This window comes from Scyliorhinus torazame, chromosome 8, assembly GCF_047496885.1.
Source record: "Scyliorhinus torazame isolate Kashiwa2021f chromosome 8, sScyTor2.1, whole genome shotgun sequence".
NCBI classification, from domain to species: Eukaryota; Metazoa; Chordata; class Chondrichthyes; order Carcharhiniformes; family Scyliorhinidae; genus Scyliorhinus; species Scyliorhinus torazame.
The window spans coordinates 135625556-135649930 of NC_092714.1; the positions used below are offsets into that span (position 1 = coordinate 135625556).

Sequence of the window (24375 nt, forward strand, 5' to 3'; positions counted from 1 at the left end):
CTGTACAGAAGACCTTTGGGTCTAAAACCATCATCTATCTGATGAGTAGAATCAAAGTATAGCGGATGCTGGAAATTTTAAATAAAAATAAGGTGCTGGAAAAACTCACCAGGTCTGGCAGGATCTGTGATGAGAGAAATAGAGTTAATGTTTCAAGTTCAATATGACTTCTGCTGAATTATCCACCTGATGAATGTAGCCAAGCCAGCACGGACAATGAGTGCATGCAGATGTAATGGGCATACTTCCAGATCTCTGAGATGCCAAGGATAGGTCTGAAACAGCAAAGGTGGAAACTGTTCAGACTTTTTTCTTGCCTGACATAAGTTGTGCAGGTCTCACCGCTGTAGATGAATGCACTGAGGACACAGGCTTGGAGGCGTAGCTTGGTGTTCTCAGTCAAGTTGGTTTTGTGCCACACTCTTACACAGCTTGGACCTAACAACTGCAGCTTTTGTGATGCATGCGTTGACTTCAGCATCAAGTGACAGGTTGTGCAACCTAGAAATGTGAAGCTATCAACAACCAACAGCGTTCACATTGTCAATGCTGATAGCTGGCAGTATGGCAACATCCTGTAACATGACCTTTGTCTTCCTGACCCGAATGGTCAAACTAAACATTTTACAGGCACAAGACTGTCTGTCCATTTGGTGCTGCAGATGTTCCTAGTTATGGAATGTTAATGCAACATCACCAGTGTAGAGCAATTCCCTGGAAAGGACTTGGCAAGGCTGAACAGCCTTTCATCGGTTCTGATATACAAGTTGAAACCATGTGTCGATGACCTGAACACATATGATGGCAGCAAAGAGAAGAATATGTCGAGAGTGTCAGTGGCAGAACATAGCCCTGTTTGACCCCACTGTGGATCTCCAAGGCTTCTGATATTGTCCCATCATAGCTGACCTTACCCATCACGTTGTCATGGAATAAGGAGACCACATTGAGCAGCTTTGGCAGGCAGCCAATTTTCTCCAACATTTTAAATAGACTGCTCACATGGTCAAATGCCTTTGTGAAATTGATGATGGTAATATATATATAGTGGTCTCTTTTGCTCATAGCATTTATCTCGCAGCTGCTGGACTGGGAAAATCACGATGTTCAAGTTCTTAAGACCCTGTGATTTGAGATAGATGGGTGCAGCCAGAATCTGCAGTCTGTCAAGGGCAGCATGGGCGAATACTTTTTCCACAACGGTCAGCAGGTTGTTGTTGTAATCACTGTAGTCACCCTTGTTCTTGCACGCGGTCACACTCTTTGCATCACACATATCCTGGGCCTCCCTTCAGCAGAGACAGAGAAGTTTTGGAGACGTTGCAGAAACACCACTTTCCTTTGCTTGTTGAGTTCAGGCAGTATAGCATCAGCACCTAGAGCTGTGCCCTAGCCAATAGTTTTGCTAAGCTCCTCCACTGTGAGTTCAATATCCAGCTCTACCATGACAGGCAGGATTTCTATGATGTCTAGAGACTGTTCTTAAAACTTATAAGTTTAATTAAAGAGCAATGGGAATGTATCAATTAAATTTCTCCTTGAATGTTGTAAGGCGTATTGGGCGGAATTCTCCCCCCCCCCCCCCCCCCACGCCGGGTGGGAGAATCGCCCGGGTGCCGCGCGAGTCCCTCCCCGACGCCTGCACGGATTCTCCCCCCCCCCCGCCCCACCCCCAAACCGGTGCGGCGCAAATCAAGGCTGGCCGCTGGGAGAATCGTCACTTGTCGTTGGTAATGGGCGAGCGCCGATTCTCCGGCCTGGATGGGCCGAGCGACCTGCCCAACACGACAGGTTCCCGCCGGCACCATCCACACCTGGTCGCTGCCGGCGGGAACAGCTCGGGAACGCTGGGGGGGGGGGGGGGGGGGGGGCGGCCTGCAGGGGAGCTAGGGGGGTTCTTGCACCGGGCGGGGGGGCTCAAAAGGGGTCTGGCCCGCGATCGGTGCCCACTGATCGGCGGGCCGGCCTCTCTGAAGGAGGACCTCCGCTGCCCCGCAAGATCCATCTGACATCTTCTTGCGGAGCGGCCGCGGGGAGGACAGCAACCGCGCATGCATGGGTAACGTCATTTACGTGGCGCGCTTTTACGCGGCGCCGAGGCCCGGCGCGCATAAATGACGTGACGCCGCTCCTAGCCCCCAGGGGGCGGGAGAATAGGGGGTTGGGAACGGCCTCCGACGCCGGAGTGAAACACTCCGGTTTTCACTCCGGCGTCGGGACTTAGTCTCCCGATGGGAGAATTGCGGCCATTGTGTGAGTGGCTTGGAATCCTCACTGTTTGTTCAGAACATTTTGTATTTGCAGATGGGCCAACCATTTTTGCCTTACCATAAAAACACTATGGTCTGACAAAGTACTGATTCCTGGCTGCTTATTTAATCATTATCCAACAGCTGTTTTTATCTGTGCTCTGCATTGGGGTGGGAGGCTTAATTGGGCTGCTCAGCCTTGCAAATAATGCTAGAGTTGGGTTATATGAGTATCTAGAAGTTCTGTATACTAGGACACACATGTAGATGTTTCCTAATGTTGATGCACAAAATGTGGAGTAATGTAAATCAAAACTTTAAGTTGCCTATCTCTGCTGGGATTTTCCATACTAGCTTGCTGGTTTGAAACCGAAAAATGTTCTTCGTAAGTTGTTTCGGTGGCAGTGGCACATTGAGTCCACCATTCCATCTGTTAACTGAATGGAAGCTAACAAATGGGTTCATCATCCAATTACCCATCGCAAATGCGAAAGTACTTCTGCCAGTGGTGATCTTTTTGAGGAGTTTTGTATTATATTGGCCTACCAGAGACTCCCTAAGACGGCCAAGTCAGGTCGTTATGTGCAAACCATTACCAAGACAATAGGCTGCTGCAGTACAGTGTTCCATTTGTTTTGCAACACTTTAATAGACCTTAAATGGTGCAATCTATTACCTCCTTTTGGACTGTGATTTTTCTGCCTTAAAATGCGCTGCATTTGCATTTGCTCCTTCATGCTCAATTGATGTGCTGAGAAGTTCATTTCTCCTGGTTCGTTCAAATGTGTAACATTCAATCTTCTCCTTGGGTGAAACTGTCCGGGTACTTATAAGACGGAACCCTTCTCTCAACAATGTGTCTACAAGTAATCCCAGGACATTGCTGCCATTGATAAGCTGTCTTTGATCAGGTTGAATGGACACATACCTGAAATAGATCATGTAAAAATTATCATTAGGGTCTTTAATCATGAATTTATCCATTGAATTCAGAGCAAAGCTGTTTATTGCAGTAAAATCTTTGCCTTATTTATGTTCCTGAAAATATTTTCCATATATGTCTTGATATTACAACATTCCTGGGATAATTTTAGAATGAAATCTTTTAAATTATAAAACATGCAACCCAGATGTACTACTAAATGAATAGGGCGGCACAGGGGTACAGTGGTTAGCACTGCTGCCTCTAGGCACTGAGGACCCAGGTTCGATCCCGGCCTCAGGTCACTGTGCAAACATTTTCCCCGTGTCTGCGTGGGTCTCACCTCACAACCCAAAAAGATGTGCAGAGTAGGTGGATTGGCCACACTAAATTGCCCCTTAATTGGAAAAAAAAGAATTGGATACTCTAAATTTATTTTTAAAAAGTACTACTAAGTGAACACCATTTCAACCTTAGATAAGCTGAAAATATTTTGAATGTACAATCTTTTTTTTTTCAGTTTTCCCATTTTATTTCACAACGACTGTACATGAAGGCACAGTACCAGAACAGATCAATGTACAGATCTTCTCATGACCAGCTTCCAAGGTGCCTCTACATCGTTGGGTCTTAGAAAAAGATGTATAAACAGAAGCATCAAGTGTCCATTTGCCATGTAAGATTCATCAAAGCCTGGTCAGTACTGCATCTTCAGCAGTTGTTCACCTCGACCTCTGCCTCATCTTTCGTCTTTTACACTTCAGCCTGCGCATACGCTTCTTCCGCCACTTAGCTCTCATGTCGACAAGGATCTCAAGACCCCAGAACCGAAAGCTTGAATGTACAATCTTAACTGACCCCAGAGACTTAATGCACATAATCCAAGCCGACACTCACTTGCAGAACAAAGGACGTGCTGCACCGCTGGCAGTGCTATCTTTCTGGTGAGGTGTTAAACTGAGGCCCTCTGACATAAGACCATAAGACAAAGGAGCAGAATTAGGCCATTTAACCCATTGAGTCTGCTCCGCCATTCGATCATGGCTGATAAGTTTCTCATCCCCATTCTCCTGCCTTCACCTCATAACCCCTGGCCCCATTATTAATCCAGAACCTATATATCGCTTTCTTAAAGACACTCAGTGATTTGGCCTGCACAGCCTTCTGCCGCAATGAGTTACACAAATTCACCATCCTCTGGCTGAAGAAATTCCTCCTCATCTCTGTTTTAAAGGATTGTTCCTTCTGTCTGAAAATGTGCCCTCGGGTTCTAATTTTTCCTACTAGTGGAACCTTATGTAAATGTAAAAAGTTTGATTGCACCAGTTTAAAGAAGAGCGGGGGAGTTCTCCTTAGAAAATATTAATCCCCGAGAAGTGATTGCTTCAAAAATTATCTATATTCTCTTTGTTTATGGGACTTTACTGTGCACAAATTGACTGTTGCTCCATTTGCTCATGCCATTAAAGATATTCTATTCGAAGTATTGAAAGTTTAGTGACAAACAGATTGATTACTCACAGATGCCTCTAAAATCTGACCAGCCCTAGGCTGCTTGTGATCTGAATTCAAGCTCGTAGGAGGGCTCGCACTACTGCTGAGGGTTTCCCCATCAATTGACTTGAGGGTCTCAAGAGTCATATCAGGATCTGATGCTCAAATTATACACTTTTGTGTGGCTGTGTACTCAAGATCGATATGAGCAATGCAGTATAAATACAGCCTTAACTAATTTGATCTACCATCCTGAGTAACAACTTACATTTATATATCAGGCTAAAGTAAAATGAGAATGGCCGAAGGCAACATGAACTCTATACACTGATTGAGTATGTGGTTTTCAATATGAAATCTTGACTTCTCAAAACACTAACTCCTGCTGCTGCCAAACAGAAACGGGAAATCAGGAAGTCAGCTCTGACTCCAGCCCCGGTTTCTGCGCAGTTTTTCCGACTGCTTATGTCATAGGCCCATACCTTCCCACAGGATTTGTGACTTAAATTGCTGGTGCACCACACATGCTCTGCGTGACCACCCAGAAGTGTGGCCTTTCAGGCATGTGTGCTGAAAGCATGCGCCGTTCAAACTCAGAGCCAGTTTTTTTCCCCTTGCACTGCCGAATGGAAAATCCAGCGCTAACTTGGACCACTCACCCCGATATTTAGTGAGTTTTTACACCTTTATATTTACATAGAAATTTTCTGTCCAGCAGAGGCAGGAGACATCAGGAGACATTTTTTGGCAGGATAAAGTTTTATATTATTAGTGCTTAGCATTTAAAAATATGTTTAAAATGCAAATAAAATAAAATGAAAGGGAGATGTATTTTTATTTTTTTTTAAACTTTGGTTTGTCATGAGAATGTTAATTCCATTAAAGGAACTATAATGGATAGAATGCAGTGATCACTCACTGATGGTTAAGATTGCCCACCTAAGGTACTCCGTGTTGCTGGCCACGGGTTCTGTAGGTCCTTGCGTGGCTATGAGTCCGATCCTAGAAGAGCACCTTCAATCACTTACTTGGCAGGAGATTACAAATGATGGGATCGGTCCTTGAACGCTAAGTCGCGGGTATTCCTTTCTCAGGCTCCGTTTCCGGACCTCCTCTTGCGGTCAGGTGCTCTCGAAGAATTGTGACCCTTCAATCAGGAGGTCCCCCCAAGTAAGTCTCTTTTCAGCAAAGGTCTCCCAAGCATTGATGTCTATATTCCATTTCTTGAGGTAAGCTTACAACGTGTCTTTGAAGAGCTTCCTTTGTCCTCTTGTTTGGGACCCTCCCTCGAGCTGAGTAAAGATTTGCTTTGGCAGTCAGGACTCTGACATCCTAAGCATATGGGAGGTCCAGCGGAGTTGGTGATCATGGCCTTGAAACTGGTGCTATTAACTCCTTCAAGGACACTAACAATAGCACGCCTGCCCACCAGCTTATTCAAAGCTAAGTACATTTTGATTTTGCAATGGATTTTAAACTGAGTTGTTTACGAGTCTCCCTGAGTAATGTGCATCCTTAGAAGCCTCAGTGATTATGTAAAATGCTTTAAGAGACTTTAATGCGTAATGATATATGTAAGCCTCCTGTAAGTTAATGTGAACTATCTGTCTGACAGGTATTGCAGTGAACCAATCAACCACCCCTAAGAGTATACTGCCAAAGGACATCCCAAAATGATGTCAGAGGAGATGCATACCGGGACACTGTGCTTCAGCAGCTGCTCCTTTCAGACCTTGAGCTTGTCAATTAACAATTCTCGAAACCCTCCCCTTTCCCCCTCTTCCCCTCTTCCCTCCCTCCCCTTCCCCTCTCTTCCGTCCCCCTCTTCCCTTAAAATCTTATGACCATAATCTAAATTAAAACACACATTTTTAAGCATGCACATGTAAAATTATATAATAATATAATGCAGATTTAAATAGTATCACATATTTAAAACAAATAACCAAACCTATTTTCACTTCTAAATAATCACCCTTAATCATAATTTTTTTTAAAAATTACTTTAAAAGAATCAACAATGCCTGTTTAAAAGAAAGAGAAAAACAACTGGTTAAAACGTCTACATACATTTAAAACACTTGTTAACATAGTTGCCTGTTGTTTTCTATCTAAATCTATTGTCTAAATGCTTGCCCTCAATGGGTGTTCCCAAGCTGTCCACATCATAAGGGGGTGGTGCAGCACTCCTGCGCTGTGCTGGAGCCTGCGCAGACCGGGCACTGGAGGCCCCAGGCTGCCAAAGGGAAAAGGTGGTTTGTCGTAACACCGGAGCACAGGCAAGTGTGCACATTTATTTTTCAAAATCGGCAGCCCATGGCTTCCCGCCGCAAGGAGGAAGTTGCGAGTCATTACTTGTGCAGTATGAAACTTCAACTCCTGCCCATTGCTCACTCCTTCCTGCCCTTTGCCCCTCACGAACATTCTCCCCCTGCCCTCAAATTGCCCGCCACTTCCCACTTCGCCTACAACCCTTCATCACTGGCTCATTTCCCTCCACTTCTCTCCTGCTCTACCTAACTGCTTCTGCCTCCAGTTCCCTCCCATGGCCACTTGCCATTCCCTTCATTTCTGCCTTCCACTGCCTGCCTTTCATTCTGCCAGTGAGCCAGCGGTGAAGTAAGCAACAAGGTTCTGCAGGAGAGAGCACTGGGGAGGCAAGAAGGGGAAGCAAGGAAGCAGCAAGGATCATAAGAGGTCTACAGCACATTAGAGGCCCTTTGCCCCATCGCATCTGCGCTGGTCGATGGGAGAAATACAAGTGAGCGGGAAGTGCACCCCCTAGTGTTGTGGCACAAATAAATGAAGCCTTCTTTAAAACATGGCCTGCCAGAGGCTGGATTTATACAGCTGCCTTCAGACTGGAAAACAATTTCAAATTCTCCAATTGCCAAGGGTTTCACTTTTCCAAGTTTATGCACAGCGGAATCAGATCATTGAGCTAACTCCAGAATGACTGCCTCTTTTGTGTCACTGCACAGCAGAAACTATTTCATAGCCATGCCAAAATGGAGTAAAACAGCACCTTTCCATCGGCTCACATGTTTTGACTGTACTATATATTGAACTTTGCATAATAGTGACTGAAATTATCAAAGGAAAAGTGGGACAAGACTCCTGAAGCAGATTAATAAAGTGACAAACATCACTGTAAGTACCGGCCTCAAAATAAGGGCTATTAATAAAGTATTATAACGAGATTGCTCATTCCAACTAAAAAATACTCATTTAAAATAATCTAAATTACAATCCTGTTCTCATCATCTCTGAGCATCCACTCATCATAAGGATGGGGCCAGGAGTTTGTTGAGAAAGAATTGTTTATTTACAACATCCCAAAACACTGCAGCCAAATAGTTACTTGTGCAACACACTTGGTGTTGCTAACTTACAAGTAAGCCTAGATATGGGGAGGCCACTTCCCTGACTCCAGCAGAAGTCAATCTGAATTCAAATTGGTGGGATGTTTCATACCACTGAGCTCAAGAGGCAGTTTAAGAGCAGGTAGTTGGAGATGGGCAAATAAATAGTCAGGAAATCCGTTGTACATTTATGTTGCGTTGCCTCTGAATTTGTTCACATAAAAAACCAACAGACCTAATTTATATTGAAACCAGTTGGGAATAGCTTGGGGTATTCGTTGATTCTAAGCTTTCATTAATAGACTTGGATGTATCATTCTCACTGTAAACAATTCTACACGGTTGGGTAACTGCGCTGGATTTTGTCATGAGCCCTCAAAAGGCATAAAAGTTAAACATTTAACATTTACAAGTTTGGTGTAAACATGATTTCTGAGGAACAATAATTAAATTGTATTCATCTGTGAAATGTTAAACCAAGGCCCTGTCTGCCTCCTCAGGTGAATGTAAAAGATCCAAAGGTACTTTTTAAGGAAAATAATGGGTGCCCTAGTCAATATTTAACCCTCAGTTAACAACAGTTTGAAAAAATCATTATAGGGTCATTGCCACATGGGTTTTTGTGAGATTTGCTGTGCACACATTTGCTGTTGTGTTTCCTACAACTGTGACGCTTCAAATGTTATTTAATTGGTTTCTAACGTGCTTTGGGAAAAGCTTAAGATGGTGAGACACTATATAAACAGGTTCTCTCCTGTGTTTTCAGAAATATTAGAAAAGGGCCTTTGGGGGTATTGAGGAATTGGGTATTTACCTTGTTGAGAACTCATCCCCAGCGGAATAGTCGGTTCCACACTGGAAAACCAGATCGTGATGAGAAGGTCTCTGCATTGGAATTGGAACCAATGGTCTGTGAGCTGAGAAAGAATGGTTCCAGTTTTGGCCAGGCTGCTCTGCAGACACTGTAATGCGACCGGCTAAGGACTCAATGGTGCTGTTGCATGAACAGAAAATTCGGAAAAAGGAATAGGTTTCCTGGAGGGAGAACCTCACCTCCAGAATCTCGAGTCTCTGCTTGAGTCGATCCTGGATGAGGAGATCAACCAAAGATGGCAAGTCATAGAAATCTGCCTCCCTCATCAGCCTGTCATAATCTGAGAATCCTGCAGGAAGGGTGATCTGGCGGGTCCTCAGGAAGTCCAGGACATAACAAAATAAACTGCCATCCCTGTCTACAAACAGCTGCCCGTTGACCACTCGGAAATCAGGGTCACCCCCTTCCAACATTCGTGCCAATTTGGAGTCTTGATATCTCTTGAGCGTGGCAGCAAAGGTAGTGAACTTCATCCCACCAACGTTCAGAATTACTACCTCACCTTTACTCATTTTTGCAAGGTTAGCTATTTCTGCCCTATTCACAATGGCTATGGTTCTTCCACTGTGAGTGCACCGTTTTGTTACCCCAGCGACTGAAGGCTGACTGGTTTCCAAGCAACTCAGCTATATACACAATAAATAACTGGCAGTGGTGTCCAGGAAATGTTACTGCAAGGAATCCCCAACAAATGGGAACAATGAATACTGCCTCTGAAATCCTCCAGTCTTTCATGGTTGATGTGTTTACATTTGGAAGTGAATTCTAATACCCCTTCCCCTATAAAGAAAATGTGGCGTCCTTCAAAAGTATACTTTATAGCAAGAATAATAGCACCAACATTTTGTAAAGGTTAAGATATCAACTCGGGCTGAGTTCGATAACCTGACAAATCTGCTGCTTTTTTGTACACTATTAGATAGACATCCTCATTCAAAATAGAAACTCAAGTTCCACTTTTACTAAAAGACGAATGCACGTGCAAAGTACTTCAGATACTGGACCGACACAGCAAGTCTGGCAGTATTCTATGGAGAGAGAGAGAGAGACAAGTAGAATTAAAGTTTCAGGTCAGTGACAATTTGTCTAGTTTTGAAGAAGGGACACCAACTGCTAATTGTTTCTTTCTCCACAGAATGCTTCCAGACCTGCTGATATTCCCAGCATTTTCTGTTTCTATTCCACTGTTACTTTCCTTTTATCAGAAAGTGTACTTTAACTATCTGCATTGACACTAAGGGGAGGATTTTACGCGCTAGGGGTGGGCACATTTGCGTGATATCTCAGTTGGCGGCGGCAGCAGGTGCGGATCAGGAGGATCCGCCAACAATGAGGGAACCACTTGACAGGAATCATTCTCCAATTGACGTTGCCAGTGCGATTTATAGATTGGCGCACGGACAACACGGCAGTGGCTAATCTGTTTTGCAGTTTTCTCCTCTAAGAACGGGAATGAAGGGGGCTGGTGCAAAGGCAGACTGAGGAGTTAGGAATTTGAGAGTTCGGTTTTGAGCATCTTATCTGCAGTCTTTGGAGGGTTCAGCATATGATCTGAAGCTTTCAGGACATTGCTGTCCTCTGACATCAGAGATTTGCCTTCCACTGGCATTCTCCGTGCATGGGTCAGCCCAATTTTCATCTCTGCAGATGGGCATGATTTGCTCAGCAGGGAGCACCTCCCCTGAGGAGGACAGAGGACAAAGAGAGGAGACCAAAAGGCAGGCATCACCTCAGCGCAGAGGCAAGATGCAGGACACTCATGGCTTGTGTGGCCACCTAAAATGGTGTCCGGCAAGGGATGCTGGGAAAAGTGGACAACATCAAGGACAAGCAGGCTGCAGCCCAGACTTTGCAAATACACAGGAAAAAGGCCATCTCCAGGCCAAATAGAACTGTCCTGTCAATCACACATGTTTACCAGACATAGTAGCACATAAAACTCCTTATTTGGAAGTGCCGACCTGCCCCCAACACTTGCAGGCATGGCCACTGAGTGCCCACCCCAAAATTGATGTGGCAGCCCCTGATTGGACTTGATTGATCAGGGTGATCGAGCCCTGATCAATTGATTGACAATGACTCAGAAACCGCCCACAAAAGAGCACAAAATCCAAGCAGGTTAATATAATAATAATCTTTATTGTCACAAGTAGGCTTAAGTTACTGTGAAAAGCCCCTCGTCACCACACTCCGGCGCCTGTTCGGGTACATGGAGGGAGAATTCAGAATGTCCAATTCAATTGACAAGCACGTCTTTCAGGACAGGTGGGAGGAAACCGGAGCACCCAGAGGAAACCCACCCAGACACGGAGAACGTGCAGACTCTGCACAGCCAATGACCCAAGCCGGGAATCGAACCTGGGACCCTGGCGCTGTGAAGCAACAGTGCTAACCACTGCGTTACCGTGTCACCCATAATAATCTTTATTATTGTCACAAGTAGGCTTACATTAAAATTGCAATGATGTTACTGTGAAAAGCGCCTAGTCACCATATCCGGCGCCTGCTCAGGTACACAGGGAGAATTCAGAATGTCCAATTCACCTAACAGCACGTCTTTCAGGACTTGTGGGGAAAAACCAGAGCACCCGGAGGAAACCCATGCAGACACGGAGAACGTGCAGACTCCATACAGACAGTGACCCAAGCCGGGACTCGAACCTGGGACCCTGGAGCTGTGAAGCAACAGTGCTAATCACTGTGCTACCAGACATAATTCAGGTTAAAAGGTGCTGCATCACCAGAATCGTTCTGCACAGCAGCACCCAACAACGGTGACCCTTCACCGGCCAAAGAGGAAGACCACCCAGGCCACCGATAGAAGGAAGACCAGAGCAAAGGACAAGGAAGATCAACAGCCGATCATCGTAAAATGCAAGACTGCGGGTCACAGATAAAGGACATATCTGTTCGGTTCTCATCAGTCACTTGAAAGTTTAAGTGAAGGTCTTGTGTGTATTAGCTTTGCAGTTTGATTTACGTGTGTATGTGTGATTGAGTAACTTTAACATTGTGTTCAAGTGAATAAATATTGAATTGTTTCATGAAATAGACTTGTAGTCATTTGTCCACCGTATACGGGTTAAAACACATTGTGGTTTAGGAGTAATAACACTTGTAAGCAAGCAGTAATTTATCGTGATAACATTAACGTGAAACAAAGCAAATCCATCCTGTTGGATCATTTCTTTTTTTTTTTAAATATGTTTATTCAAAGTTTTTCAATAATTTTTACAAAACACTCCTAAAAGGAAAGAAAATATACAAAAGTAAAAAGGGCAATACGCCAACAAACAAAGCAACTTAATCCTCGAAACGATTTAACAAATTAAGAACAAAATGGGGCAAACGCCCCTTACATAAATCTGAACAAGAAACCCCCCACAGGTTGCTGCTGCTATTGACCTCCACCTAACGTTCCGTGAGAAAGTCAAGGAAAGGCTGCCACCGCCCGGAGAACCCCTGCACAGACCCTCGCAAGGCAAACTTTATCTTCTCCAACCTGAGAAACCCCGCCATGTCATTGACCCAAGCCTCCACACTTGGGGGCTTCGCGTCCCTCCACATTAGTAAGCTCTTTCTTCGGGCTACCAAAAAGGCAAAGGCCAGAACTCCGGCCTCTTTCGGCTCCTGCACTCCCGGCTCGTCTGACACCCCAAGTATTGCTATCCCCCAGCTCGGTTTTACCCGAGTATCCAAGACCTTGGACATAGCCTTTGCGAAGCCCCTCCAAAACCCCGCAAGCGCCGGACACGCCAAAACATATGGGCGTGATTTGCTGGGCTCCCCGAACACCTCACACACCTGTCCTCTACCCCCAAAAACTTACACATCCTCGCCCCTGTCATATGCGCCCTGTGCACCACTTTAAACTGGATCAGGCTGAGCCTGGCACAAGACGAGGAGGAATTAACCCTGCCCAGGCCCTCACCCAGCTTCACCTCCCACTTGCCCTTCAGCTTCTCCACCGAGGCTTCCTCCGCCTCCTGCAGCTCCTGGTATATCGCCGAGACCTTACCCTCTCCAACCCACACGCCCAAAATCACCCTGTCCTGTATCCTCCGGGCAGGCAGCAGTGGGAATTCCCCTACCTGCCTCCTCACAAACGCCCTAACCTGCATATACCTGAAGGCATTTCCCAGTGGTAACCCACGTTTCTCCTCCAGCGCCCTCAGACTGGCAAAAGTCCCATCAATGAACAAGTCCCCCATCCTTTTAATTCCCGCCCGATGCCAACTTAGGAATCCGCCATCCATCCTGCCCGGCGCAAACCTATGGTTGTTCCGTATCGGGGACCAGATTGAGGCCCCCACCTCCCCCCGTGCCGTCTCCACTGCCCCCAGATCCTCAATGTTGCCGCCACCACCGGGCTCGTGGTGTACCGTGTCGGCGGTAGCCGCAACGATGCCGTCTCCAGTGCCCCCAGGCTAGTACCTACACATGACGCCGCCTCTAGTCTTTTCCACACCGCCCCCTCTCCCTCCATTACCCATTTCCGAATCATTGCCACATTAGCTGCCCCTATAGCTACACAAATTCGGCAGCGCCAGCCCCCCCCGACTGTGCTCCAAGAACAGTCTCTTAACCCTTGGGGTCTTACTTGCCCATACAAACCCCATAATGCTCTTGCTCACTCGCATGAAAAAGGCCTTAGGGATGAGAATGGGCAGGCACTGGAACACAAACAAGAACCTAGGGAGGACCGCCATCTTAACGGACTGCACCCTGCCCGCCATGGAGAGTGGCAACACATCCCATCTCTTAAAGTCCTCCTCCATCTGGTCCACCAACCGCGCTAAGTTGAGCTTATGCAGGACCCCCCAACTCTTGGCCACCTGGATACCCAAATACCGGAAACTCCTCTTCACCCTCTTGAGCAGCAGCTCCTCCAGCCTCTTCTCCTGACCCCTCGCATGCACCACAAAGAGCTCGCTCTTCCCACCATTGAGCTTGTATCCCGTGAAATCTCCAAACTCCCCAAGGGTCTCCCCTCCACTGGATCCGCCATATACAAAAGCAGGTCATCCGCATATAATGAGACCCGATGATCCTCCCCTCCCCGGACCAACCCCCTCCAGTTTCTAGACTCCCTTAGTGCCATGGCCAGCGGCTCAATTGCCAGGGCAAACAGCAGGGGGGACAGGGGGCACCCGTCTCGTCCCACGGTACAGTCTGAAGTACTCTGATCTCAGCTGACTTGTCGATATGCTCGCCAAAGGGGCCTGGTACAACAATTTGACCCACCCTATGAACCCCTCCCCGAACCCAAACCTGCCCAGCACTTCCCACAGGTACCCCCACTCCACCCGATCGAAGGCCTTCTCCACGTCAATTGCCGCCACCACTTCCGCCTCCCCACCCTCCGAGGGCATCATGATCACATTCAGGAGCCTCCGCACATTTGCATTCAATTGCCTGCCCTTCACAAACCCCGCCTGGTCCTCGTGTATCACTCCCTGGACACAATCCTCAATCCGAGTGGCCAGGACCGTCGCCAGCAACTTAGCATCCACATTGAGGAGCGAAATCGGCCTATACGAGACATATTGCAGCGGGTCCTTGTCCCGCTTGAGGATAAGCAAGATCAGTGCCCGAGACATCGTCGGGGGAAGAATCCCTTCTTCCTTCGCCTCGTTGAAGGTTCTCACCAGCAACGGACCCAACAGTTTCACAAACTTCCTATAGAACCCGACCGGGAACCCATCCGGCTCCGGGGCCTTGCCCGCCTGCATGCTCCCCAACCCCTTAACCAGCTCCTCCATCCCGATCGGGGCCCCCAAACCTTCGACCTGTCCCTCCTCCACCCTCAGGAACCTCAATTGGTCCAGGAACCACCGCATCCCCCCCCCCCCCTCCGGGGGTTCTGACTTGTACAGGTTCCCGTAGAAATCCCGAAAGACCTCATTTATTTTGGCTGTACTCCGCACCGTGTTCCCCCCCCTGTCCCCGATTCCTCCAATTTCCCTAGCCGCCTCCTTCCTACGTAGCTGATGCGCCAGCATCTGACTCGCCTTCTCCCCATACTCGTACGCTGCCCCCTGCACCTTCCTCCACTGGGCCACAGCTTTCCCAGTAGTCAGCAAATCAAACTCCGTTTGGAGGCTCCGGCGCTCCTTCAGCAGCCCCTCTTCAGGGGATTCCACATATCTCCTATCCACCCTCAGTATCTCCCCCACCAATCTCTCCCTCTTCTCCCTGTGAGCCCAGATTGAGATTAGCTCTCCCCTGACCACCGCCTTCAGCGCCTCCCAGACCACACTCTCCGGTGCCTCCCCATTATCATTGGCCTCTCTGTACCTTTGAATGCACTCAGACCCGCCCACAGACCTCCTTATCCGCCAGCAGTCCCACATCCATGCGCCACAGCGGGCGCTGGCCCCTCTCCTCCCCCAACTCCACCCAGTGCATGGCATGGTCCGAAATCGCTATGGCCGTGTACTCCGCCCCAGTCCCCCACACTGGACAATCAACGCCCTACTCACCACGAAGAAGTCTATCCGTGAATAGGCCTTGTGCACATGGGAAAAGGAGAACTCTCTCGCCGCTGGCCTGACATACCTCCACTCCCCCCATCTGATCCATAAACCCCCTCAGAACCTTGGCCGCAGCTGGCCTCCTGCTCGACCTCGACCGATCCAATGCTGGGTCCAGTACCGTATTGAAGTCCCCCCCCAATTATCAGGTTCCCTGCCTCCAGATCCGGGATCCGACTCAGCAGCGCTTCATGAACCCTGCATCGTTCCAATTCGGTGCATATACATTCACCAGCACCACCCGGGCCCCCTGCAGCCTACCACTCACCATCACATAACGGCCCCCTTTATCCGCCACAATACTCACCGCCTCGAAAGTCACCCGCTTGATCACCAGGATTGCGACCCCTCTGTTCTTCGCATCCAGCCCAGAGTGAAAGACCTGCCCCACCCATCCCTTCCTCAGCCTGGTCTGATCTGCCACCTTCAGGTGCATCTCCTGCAACATAGCGACATCTGCCTTCAGTCCCTTTAAGTGCGCAAACACCCGGGCCCTCTTGACCAGCCCATTCAGGTCGCTCACGTTCCACGCGATCAGCCAGATTGGGGGACACCCCCCACCTCCCCCCCCCCACTAGCCATCTCCTTTCTTAGGCCAACCATGTGCCCACGCCTCCCACACTCTCCAGCCCCCCAGACGGGAGCTCCAACTCTCCCTCTTACCTCCAGCTCCCCTCAGTCAGTACAGCAGCAACCCAGAACCACCCCCCCCTTCCCCCGGCCAGGCAATTGCTTAGCCCCCCTGCTCCCCCCATTGCACTCCCGTAAGTCAGCTGACCCCGGCCGCTCCCGCCTCTGCCGACGATCCCTCGATTGAATTTCCCCTCGAAGTACCCCCCCCCCTACAAACGAATGCGAGCTCCCGTCCGGCCACGCCCCCCCCTTTTGCGTGGGAAAAGGCCCGCGTTCCCTGCCTGGGCCGGCCCCGCCCCCTGGGGCGCAGCTCCTTTCTCCTGCAGCCTCTCCCCGATCCCCAAAGGCCCACTTCCCCCTTCAAACGCGGGGAACAGCCCCTCCCAGATCAATACACATACTCAGAAAACACACACATCAAATCAAATCCGCTTTTCCGCACCCGCTCTCCTCTCTTTTCCAGTGCTGCTTTTTTGACCGCTCCTGGTCCACTCCATACAGTGCTGGGGAAACCTCACTGCTGCCTTCCCACACCAGGAACCGTCATCCAAGTGCCACTGGCGCTCCTTAAAAGGGCCCAAAAGCCCGTTCACGGCAGGAGCTGCCAAACGTGCGACCTACCCAGGCATGGCCGCAACCGGAAGTCAGTTGGATCATTTCTAAACTCAAGTGATATGAAAAGAAAACATAAGCCTACTGTGCTTTGCTGTGTTCACAGTCTTAGGCATACATTGCAGGCGCTATGTCGAGGTCGCAGCATTAGAGGCAGGTTGTTGACTGTGGTGCCCTGTTGTTGCAGATGACCTTGGTTGTCACCCTCTGGCTGGTAGGGCCTGAGCAGGAACCTTCTGGGAGGCTGCACTCAGTGACATGGTTGGACATTCCTCAGTCGCCATGGACTCTCAGGATAGTGCGGTGACTGGCAGAGATGCGGAGGAGCTGCTGTCCTCATCCGGCTGCCGTGAGAGGCACCAAAGACCCCACTACCAGCAGCAGATCTTTCCTTGTTCTTGTGGCTCTGCTTCTCATGCAAGTTCGTGCAGAATTCCATTGACTCAACCCTTCACCTCAAGCAACATACCATACGTCCCCCAGACCAGATCACACCCACAAGACTTGTGAACATAATAATAATTTTTTATTGTCACAAGTAGGCTTACATTAACACTGCAATGAAGTTACTGTGAAAAGCCCAGAGTCGCCACATTCCGGCACCTGTTCGAGTAAATGGAGGGAGAATTCAGAATGCCCAAATAACCTAATAGGACGTCTTTAAGGACTTGTAGGAGGAAACCAGAGCACCCAGAGAAAACCCATGCAAACACAATGAGAATGTGCAGACTCCACACAGTGACCCAAGCTGGAGAACAAACCTGGGACCTTGGCACGGTGAGGCAACAGTGCTAACCACTGTGCTACTGTGCACCCCTGGCCCTTTAATGGGCCCAAGACTTCAAATCTTCTCTCCAGCTTTGAGACACATAGGCAGAGATGTGTGCGGAGACTGCAAATCCCACTATGGATGGGCACCCATCCCCAGTCCCCCACACTGGACAATGTTCACTCAGATCTCACCCTTGCCAATTGCAGATGGTCATTGAACTTTTTCCGGCACTATATCCATATGCGCCAGTCAAGGTTATGCCCACTGACCTCAGCTGCCACCTCTGCTGAGGCTGCCTTGGTGAGGTAGAATGGCCTCTTCCTGCCATGTCTCAGTATAAGAATGTTCCTCCTGTCACTACCTCCACAAGGGCATGCACACACTCCAGTAAAACGGGGGGGGGGGGGGGGGGTACCACCTGAACATTCCTCCTGCATGGTGTGCCTTCCTGCCACCACCATTCGCCCCCTCCAGTTGTCTTCAGCAGCATTTGGCAGCCACCTTCAAACTTTGTGCCATTAGACCTGGCACCAACCCCACTGACCCAGTATGGACGCAACTAATACTGGCAGTCAGTTATATAGCCAGTCAGCGTAATATAGTGATCATTAATTGATCTCGGGCGGGACCAGGAAACGTGGCTGCTTCTGGTCCCTCCACCATGCACACACATGACATGTAAAATTAAGGCATAACATTTTTTTTGAGTATGCAATTAATTTTTTCCAATTAAGCGTAATTTAGCATGACCACCTTGCACATCTTTTAGTTATGGGGGTGAGATTCGAGATTCATGCAGACTCGGGAAGAATGTTCAAACTCCACAGACAGTGACCCGGGGTCAGGATCAGACCCAGGTCCTCGACACACGAGGTAGCAGTGCTAACCCATCCCCAGGCCTAACTCTGTATTGTCACAATCTCTCTCTTACTGGAAGCAGTTATATAATTAGGTGTGGTGTATATTTCAATGAGATTTTGTCTCTCAACAACTTCCCAGCAGTTTTTGTGGAGGACAAGAGCGGCTTTTGGGATATCATTTCCAAGCAGTATTTTAATTTTAAAAATAAATTTAGATTACACAATTAATATTTTTACCCAATTAAAGGGCAATTTAACATGGTCAATTCACCTACCCTGCACATCTTATAATAATCTTTATTATTGTCACAAGTAGGCTCACATTAACACTGCAATAAAGTTACTGGGGATGAACAATTACCCTAATTTGCAATAATCCTGTTCAGTGGCTTTTCTAGAATGTCACAGGAAAGAAAAGATGCATTCGGCCCAAAATATTTTTGCTCACATAATTTCCCATCCATCCAATTTGCATCATTGTTCACTTCTCATGGCCATGAATTAATATTCCTGCTTTTCGAGCAACTGTCTTAATTTCCTTTTACAGGATTGTAGTGATTCAACTTCTGGTTGAGGATTAAACTGGAAGCGCTAGAAGGGAACAAGTAAATATAAACCGTATTTAGTTGCAGGGCAGAGAGAGGATTAGGTAAACTCAGGATATATGATAACCCAAAAAGATCAAGAGATAGCTCCATCTGTACGAAAAGGCAATGCAGAAACAGCTCCAAAATGGTTTTCTTTTAAATATATATCGATGGCCATAGAAAGATTCAGGGCGTGAAATTCCTAAAGCCCAAGTTCAGAGATTGGATCTCAGGTTATCAATTTGCCCAGCTTTAATCCTGCCAGTGACACCTAAAGATGTTTGCTTAAAGAGGATGAGTACTCATCCAGTTTGTGGTGGTCCCTGGGCAAAGAAGCCATACAGTTTGGATAGCACCTTGCCTGAGCACGGTCGCACGTGGTTAGCACTGGCTTCACAGCACCAGGGTCCCAGGTTCGATTCCAGGCTTGGGTCACTGTCTGTGCAGAGTCTGCATGTTCTTCCTGTGTCTGCGTGGGTTTCCTCCGGGTGCTCCAGTTTCCTCCCACAAGTCCTGAAAGCTATGCCTGCTAGGTGAATTGGACATTCTGAATTCTCCATCTGTACCCGAACAGGCTCCGGAATGTGGCCACTAGGGGCTTGTCACAGTAACTTCATTGCAGTGTTAATGTAAGCCTACTTGTGACAACAATAAAGATTATTATTTACTGAAGCGGTGAGGAAACTGGCATCGTGGAGCCTATTTCCAGTGCTAACGCAAGTATACTTACTCCATCCACAAAGCTCTCAGGTTGCAACATCAAAGCTGTAGAGAAGAGGGAGGCAATGGTGGTATAACATCAAGTTTTATCATAGAATTTAGTGCAGGAGGCCATTCAGCCCATCGAGTCTGCCACAGGTCTTGGAAAGAGCACCCTACCCAAGCCCACACCTCCACCCATCCCCATAACCCAGTAATCCCACCCAACATTAAGGGCAATTTTGGACACCAAGGGTAATTTAGCATGGTCAATCCACCTAACCTGCACATCTTTAGACTGTGGGAGGAAACCGGAGCACCCGGAGGAAACCCACGCAGATACGGGGAGAATGTGCAGACTCCGCACAGACAGTGACCCAAGTCAGGAATCGAACCTGGGACCCTGGAGCTGTGAAGCAATTGGGCTAACCACTATGCTGCCATGCTGCCGGTCATGGTTTTGTTTTCAGAAATGTCGATTATTTTATGTTATAAATCCGTAACCAAGGCAAATAAAAAGCTGGTCTTAAGGTGTGGTAATAAAAAAAGTTATGTTTCAGCTGTACAGAGTCGTGGCCAGATCCTATTATGTTTAGGACACCATACATTTGTGGGCTTTGGCTAAATTACATGACAAATTCCTTAAAATTACAGCCAGCCCATTTAAGTGTGAATTAAGGGAGTAATGTTTTTCCACAGGATAGTAGAGATACCCAATTCTCTCTCCCCTAAAAAGCTTTGGATTCTGAGTGGATTGAGATAATACTGTTTCCTAACGGTGTTAAGAAATATGGAGCATAGGGTAGGTAAATGGGGGTACAGATCAATCATGATCGAATTGAATGACAGAACAGACTTTGCAGGCTGAATGGCATGCTTTACAATTATGCTTTGTAAAATAATTAAGCCATGCATTCTAATTCTGTAGCTTTAACACATCTGTAATAAGTGAACATTTGTAACCTTGGTTTGCATACTTGCCTCGTAACTGCAGAGCGCTTTCTCAGTCTGGATATAGATTTATCTGTCTGCATGTTTTTTTAAAATTATCTTCTGGAGAGTCCACACATTCAACTGGTCAGGGACCAGCAAGTTTGATGATGCAAGATTCCTGTGGTACTCAAACACCAAATAGATGGTGCAGGAGTACTCCTAGCCCCACACTGAAACCTTGCCCCATGCCCCTTCATAAGCTTTTCCTCATGCCTCAATTGTGAGCTTTGACAATTCCCCACTCCTTCACTTAAATTCCCCAAGTTCCATGGGGACCACTCCCATCTGCTGGCAGTGACATAATGGCAGAAGTTTGTGTCAGGACTGGTAAGGCTTCATTCTGGATGGGGGGCACATATGAAACAGCCGTCCAGTTTGGCCCCAATGCTCCCAATACCCAACCAAAAGCTTAAATCAGGCGGTGCCAAAATTATGCATTTTTATGCAAATATCAATATTTGTCAATGCAGTGCATCATTGTTGATTGCTGCTCATCACCCATTGTGATAGAAATTTTTAAAACCTGGAGAAAAGGTTTGAGGTGTATTTTAACAGAACCCATGAAATGTAGTTCATCTACCAGAAAAAATTACAAAGCATAACATTGTCATTTTATCAATGACCTAGAGGAAGGCGCAGAAGGGTGGGTGAGTAAATTTGCAGACGATACTAAAGTCGGTGGTGTTATCGATAGTGTGGAAGGATGTAGCAGGTTACAGAGGGATATAGATAAGATGCAGAGCTGGGCTGAGAGGTGGCAAATGGAGTTTAATGTAGAGAAGTGTGAGGTGATTCACTTTGGAAGGAATAACAGGAATGCGGAATATTTGGCTAATGGTAAAGTTCTTGAAAGTGTGGATGAGCAGAGGGATCTAGGTGTCCATGTACATAGATCCCTGAAAGTTGCCACCCAGGTTGATAGGGTTGTGAAGAAGGCCTATGGAGTGTTGGCCTTTATTGGTAGAGGGATTGAGTTCCAGAGTCGGGAGGTCATGTTGCAGCTGTACAGAACTCTGGTACGGCCGCATTTGGAGTATTGCGTACAGTTCTGGTCACCGCATTATAGGAAGGACGTGGAGGCTTTGGCGCGGGTGCAGAGGAGATTTACCAGGATGTTGCCTGGTATGGAGGGAAAATCTTATGAGGAAAGGCTGATGGCCTTGAGGTTGTTTTCGTTGGAGAGAAGAAGGTTAAGAGGAGACTTAATAGAGGCATACAAAATGATCAGGGGGTTGGATAGGGTGGACAGTGAGAGCCTTCTCCCGCGGATGGATATGGCTGGCACGAGGGGACATAACTTTAAACTGAGGGGTAATAGATATAGGACGGAGGTCAGAGGTAGGTTCTTTACGCAAAGAGTAGTGAGGCCGTGGAATGCCCTACCTGCTACAGTAGTGAACTCGCCAACATTGAGGGCATTTAAAAGTTTATTGGATAAACATATGGATGATAATGGCATAGTGTAGGTTAGATGGCTTTTGTTTCGGTGCAACATCGTGGGCCGAAGGGCCTGAACTGCGCTGTATTGTTCTATGTTCTATAACATCTATGAATTGCATTACGCATGAGTCACTGTTTAATTTATAGAATGCAAGCTGCATCTGAATAGGACAATAGTGTCAATTTTATTGGCAACGTGTAGTGTTATAACACACGTATTTCTGAATTAATTTGAAAATAAGCAGTTGTAAATGATTAAAAGGTTTATTAAGTATAAGCATCCAGAATCAGTTGTAGTCTATGTATGCCTTAATGATACAAGTACATCTGTAATGATGTGCACAGCACTGTATTCATCCATAACAATGCACAAAAAATGAAAGTATATTCGTTTTGGTAAAACAAGTAGTCTTCATGAAAAGCTGCAGGTTTTGCAGAAGCAGAAAGCAGATGTGCATAACTGCGCGTGCATGTGTGCCTAGATTATACAATGCAAGTGGCAAGTAGGAAAACTACCAATTACTCAGACATTTAATTTAATTAGATCCTTCGCATATCACCATGTTACAAGATAAAATAAATCTAAGGGAGACCATTATTCAGTTACAACAGTCCCCAATCATGTAGGCAGACATTAAACAGCCAAAGTGTATCCATCTGATGACATGAATCAACTGCCATAAATTTAAAACTTGAACCTGAAAATAAAATCCCCAATTCACTAAAGTACAAAATATTTTTAAAAATCATGACTCCTTCACAATTTCTTGCATATTCAGTAGGGAGAAAGATAGATTCCAGATATCTTGGTCCTATCTCAGAGATGCAACTCCACAATGGATGATGTTGCGGTTACAATTTCAGAATTTGCACAAATTCTGCTACATTCTGCCACAGCTTGTGGATAATACTTTTACACCCTTGACACCCAAGTGAAAGTATATCCACAATTTCACTATAGTGCACTAAGCCAGTGAGTGTGGTCATTTGACTTTTCAAAGCCTCAATGCTCTCAAGTATTACCTCACAATGACAGAATGCCATGATAAAAAGCAGGAGACAGATAATTGAAACTGTAAACACTCTGCCCGTCTTCTTAGCAGGGTCCTTGAATCTGAAGGTATAATTCTCTGTAGGCAAAGTAACTTTATCAACATCCTTCAGCCTCACGCTATCCCAACGGCTCGTATTAAAATTTTTCATTACAGGATGCACCTCAACATCTGTGCAGGAAGGCAATGGTGTTTCCTTAACGACTTTAATTTTATCACGAAACTCTTGCATCTGCTGTAGAAATAAGACTGGGTCAGTAACATCCTTAAATGTCTCTGCCATAGTAAAAGCCCTTTTCTGTTCTTCTAGGATCATCTTCAATTTATTTATCTCTGGATCATAGGCCTGCATCACCACCAGCTTCATGGTTTCAAAATCTGAAAGAACCTCATTCTTTTTCTGCTCCAGTGTGTGCTGCAACTTGGTAAAATATTCCATCACCTTTTTTGCATCCTTGCTTATTAGCTGCAGGGACTTTTTCTTGTCACTTTCTAATTTCTCCAGACATGTCTGCACATCAGCAGAACACCAGGTTTCTAGTCCTTGGAAAAGTCCATCAAAAGCTTCTCTCTCTTCTCTATAGGCATCCTTGATGGCACAGAAGGAATGTCCCTCATGATCTCCCATAGTAGCACAAAACCCACAGATTAATTGAAGATCCGTTGAGCAAAAGATGTTCAGTGGTTGCCCACTATGCTTCCTGCAGATCGGAATTTTAGGTATGATTCGAATCCTGTTGTACTTCTCTATTATTCCCCTCAGCGAATAATTCACTTGCAAATTGCTAATTCCCATGGCAGGGGTTTCTTTGCGACAAGTTGGACATTTGAAAGGAACTTTATATTGCATACCTCTCCCACTTCCTTCCAAGATGCCTTCGAGGCATTGTTTGCAGAAATTGTGTGAACAAGGGAGAACTCGTGGGTCTTCAAATAAACAGCAACAGATGGGACAGGTCAACTCTTCTTCAAACAATTCCATTTCTATTTAAGAAAAATAGAAAAGACATCATAAATATCTTGAATATATATTCAAAAATATAGTACAAGCGATTAGCTGGTTGGTATTGAACCCACATTGTAGAATTTTAAAAACAATCACTTGTTGATATATACTCAATGCTAAGTGCCTGTTTTTAGTCAGGCTGTTATGTAATGAATAGAAACAATGGACAAGCAGAGAGGAAAATTCATGGACAGGTCAAACAATGGGATATTTTTAATAGCACATTAGAGACGCAGCAACAGAAAAAGACTGGCCTAAATTTAGTTAGAATAAATACGGCATAATTG

General features: G+C 46.6%; 2 protein-coding genes across 5 annotated transcripts in view; both read right to left on the minus strand.

Moving 5' to 3' along the window:
* Positions 1–2415: 2415 nt before the first annotated feature.
* LOC140428129 (putative potassium channel regulatory protein) lies at positions 2416–20958 on the minus strand. 2 transcript variants are annotated; one of them, XM_072514219.1, is made up of 2 exons: positions 8842–9413; positions 2416–3177 (listed from the first exon to the last, which is right to left on the minus strand). In XM_072514219.1, exons 1-2 carry the CDS (start codon positions 9411–9413, stop codon positions 2922–2924), a joined length of 828 nt encoding a protein of 275 aa, XP_072370320.1. In that variant the 3' UTR covers positions 2416–2921. The 2 variants fall into 2 exon arrangements, 1 of the variants encoding a protein (XP_072370320.1); XR_011948715.1 differs by lacking the exon at positions 8842–9413 and adding an exon at positions 20579–20958 and having other exon boundaries at positions 3110–3177.
* Positions 20959–22275: 1317 nt separating this feature from the next.
* trim13 (tripartite motif containing 13) overlaps positions 22276–24375 on the minus strand; it is a 53122-nt gene continuing 51022 nt past the window's right edge. For all 3 annotated transcript variants that reach the window (XM_072514223.1, XM_072514220.1, XM_072514222.1), the window contains one exon: positions 22276–24066. In XM_072514223.1, coding sequence (XP_072370324.1) covers positions 22883–24064 — 1182 coding nt within the window. In that variant the 5' untranslated portion in view covers positions 24065–24066 and the 3' untranslated portion in view covers positions 22276–22882. The remainder of the gene's footprint in view (positions 24067–24375) is intronic.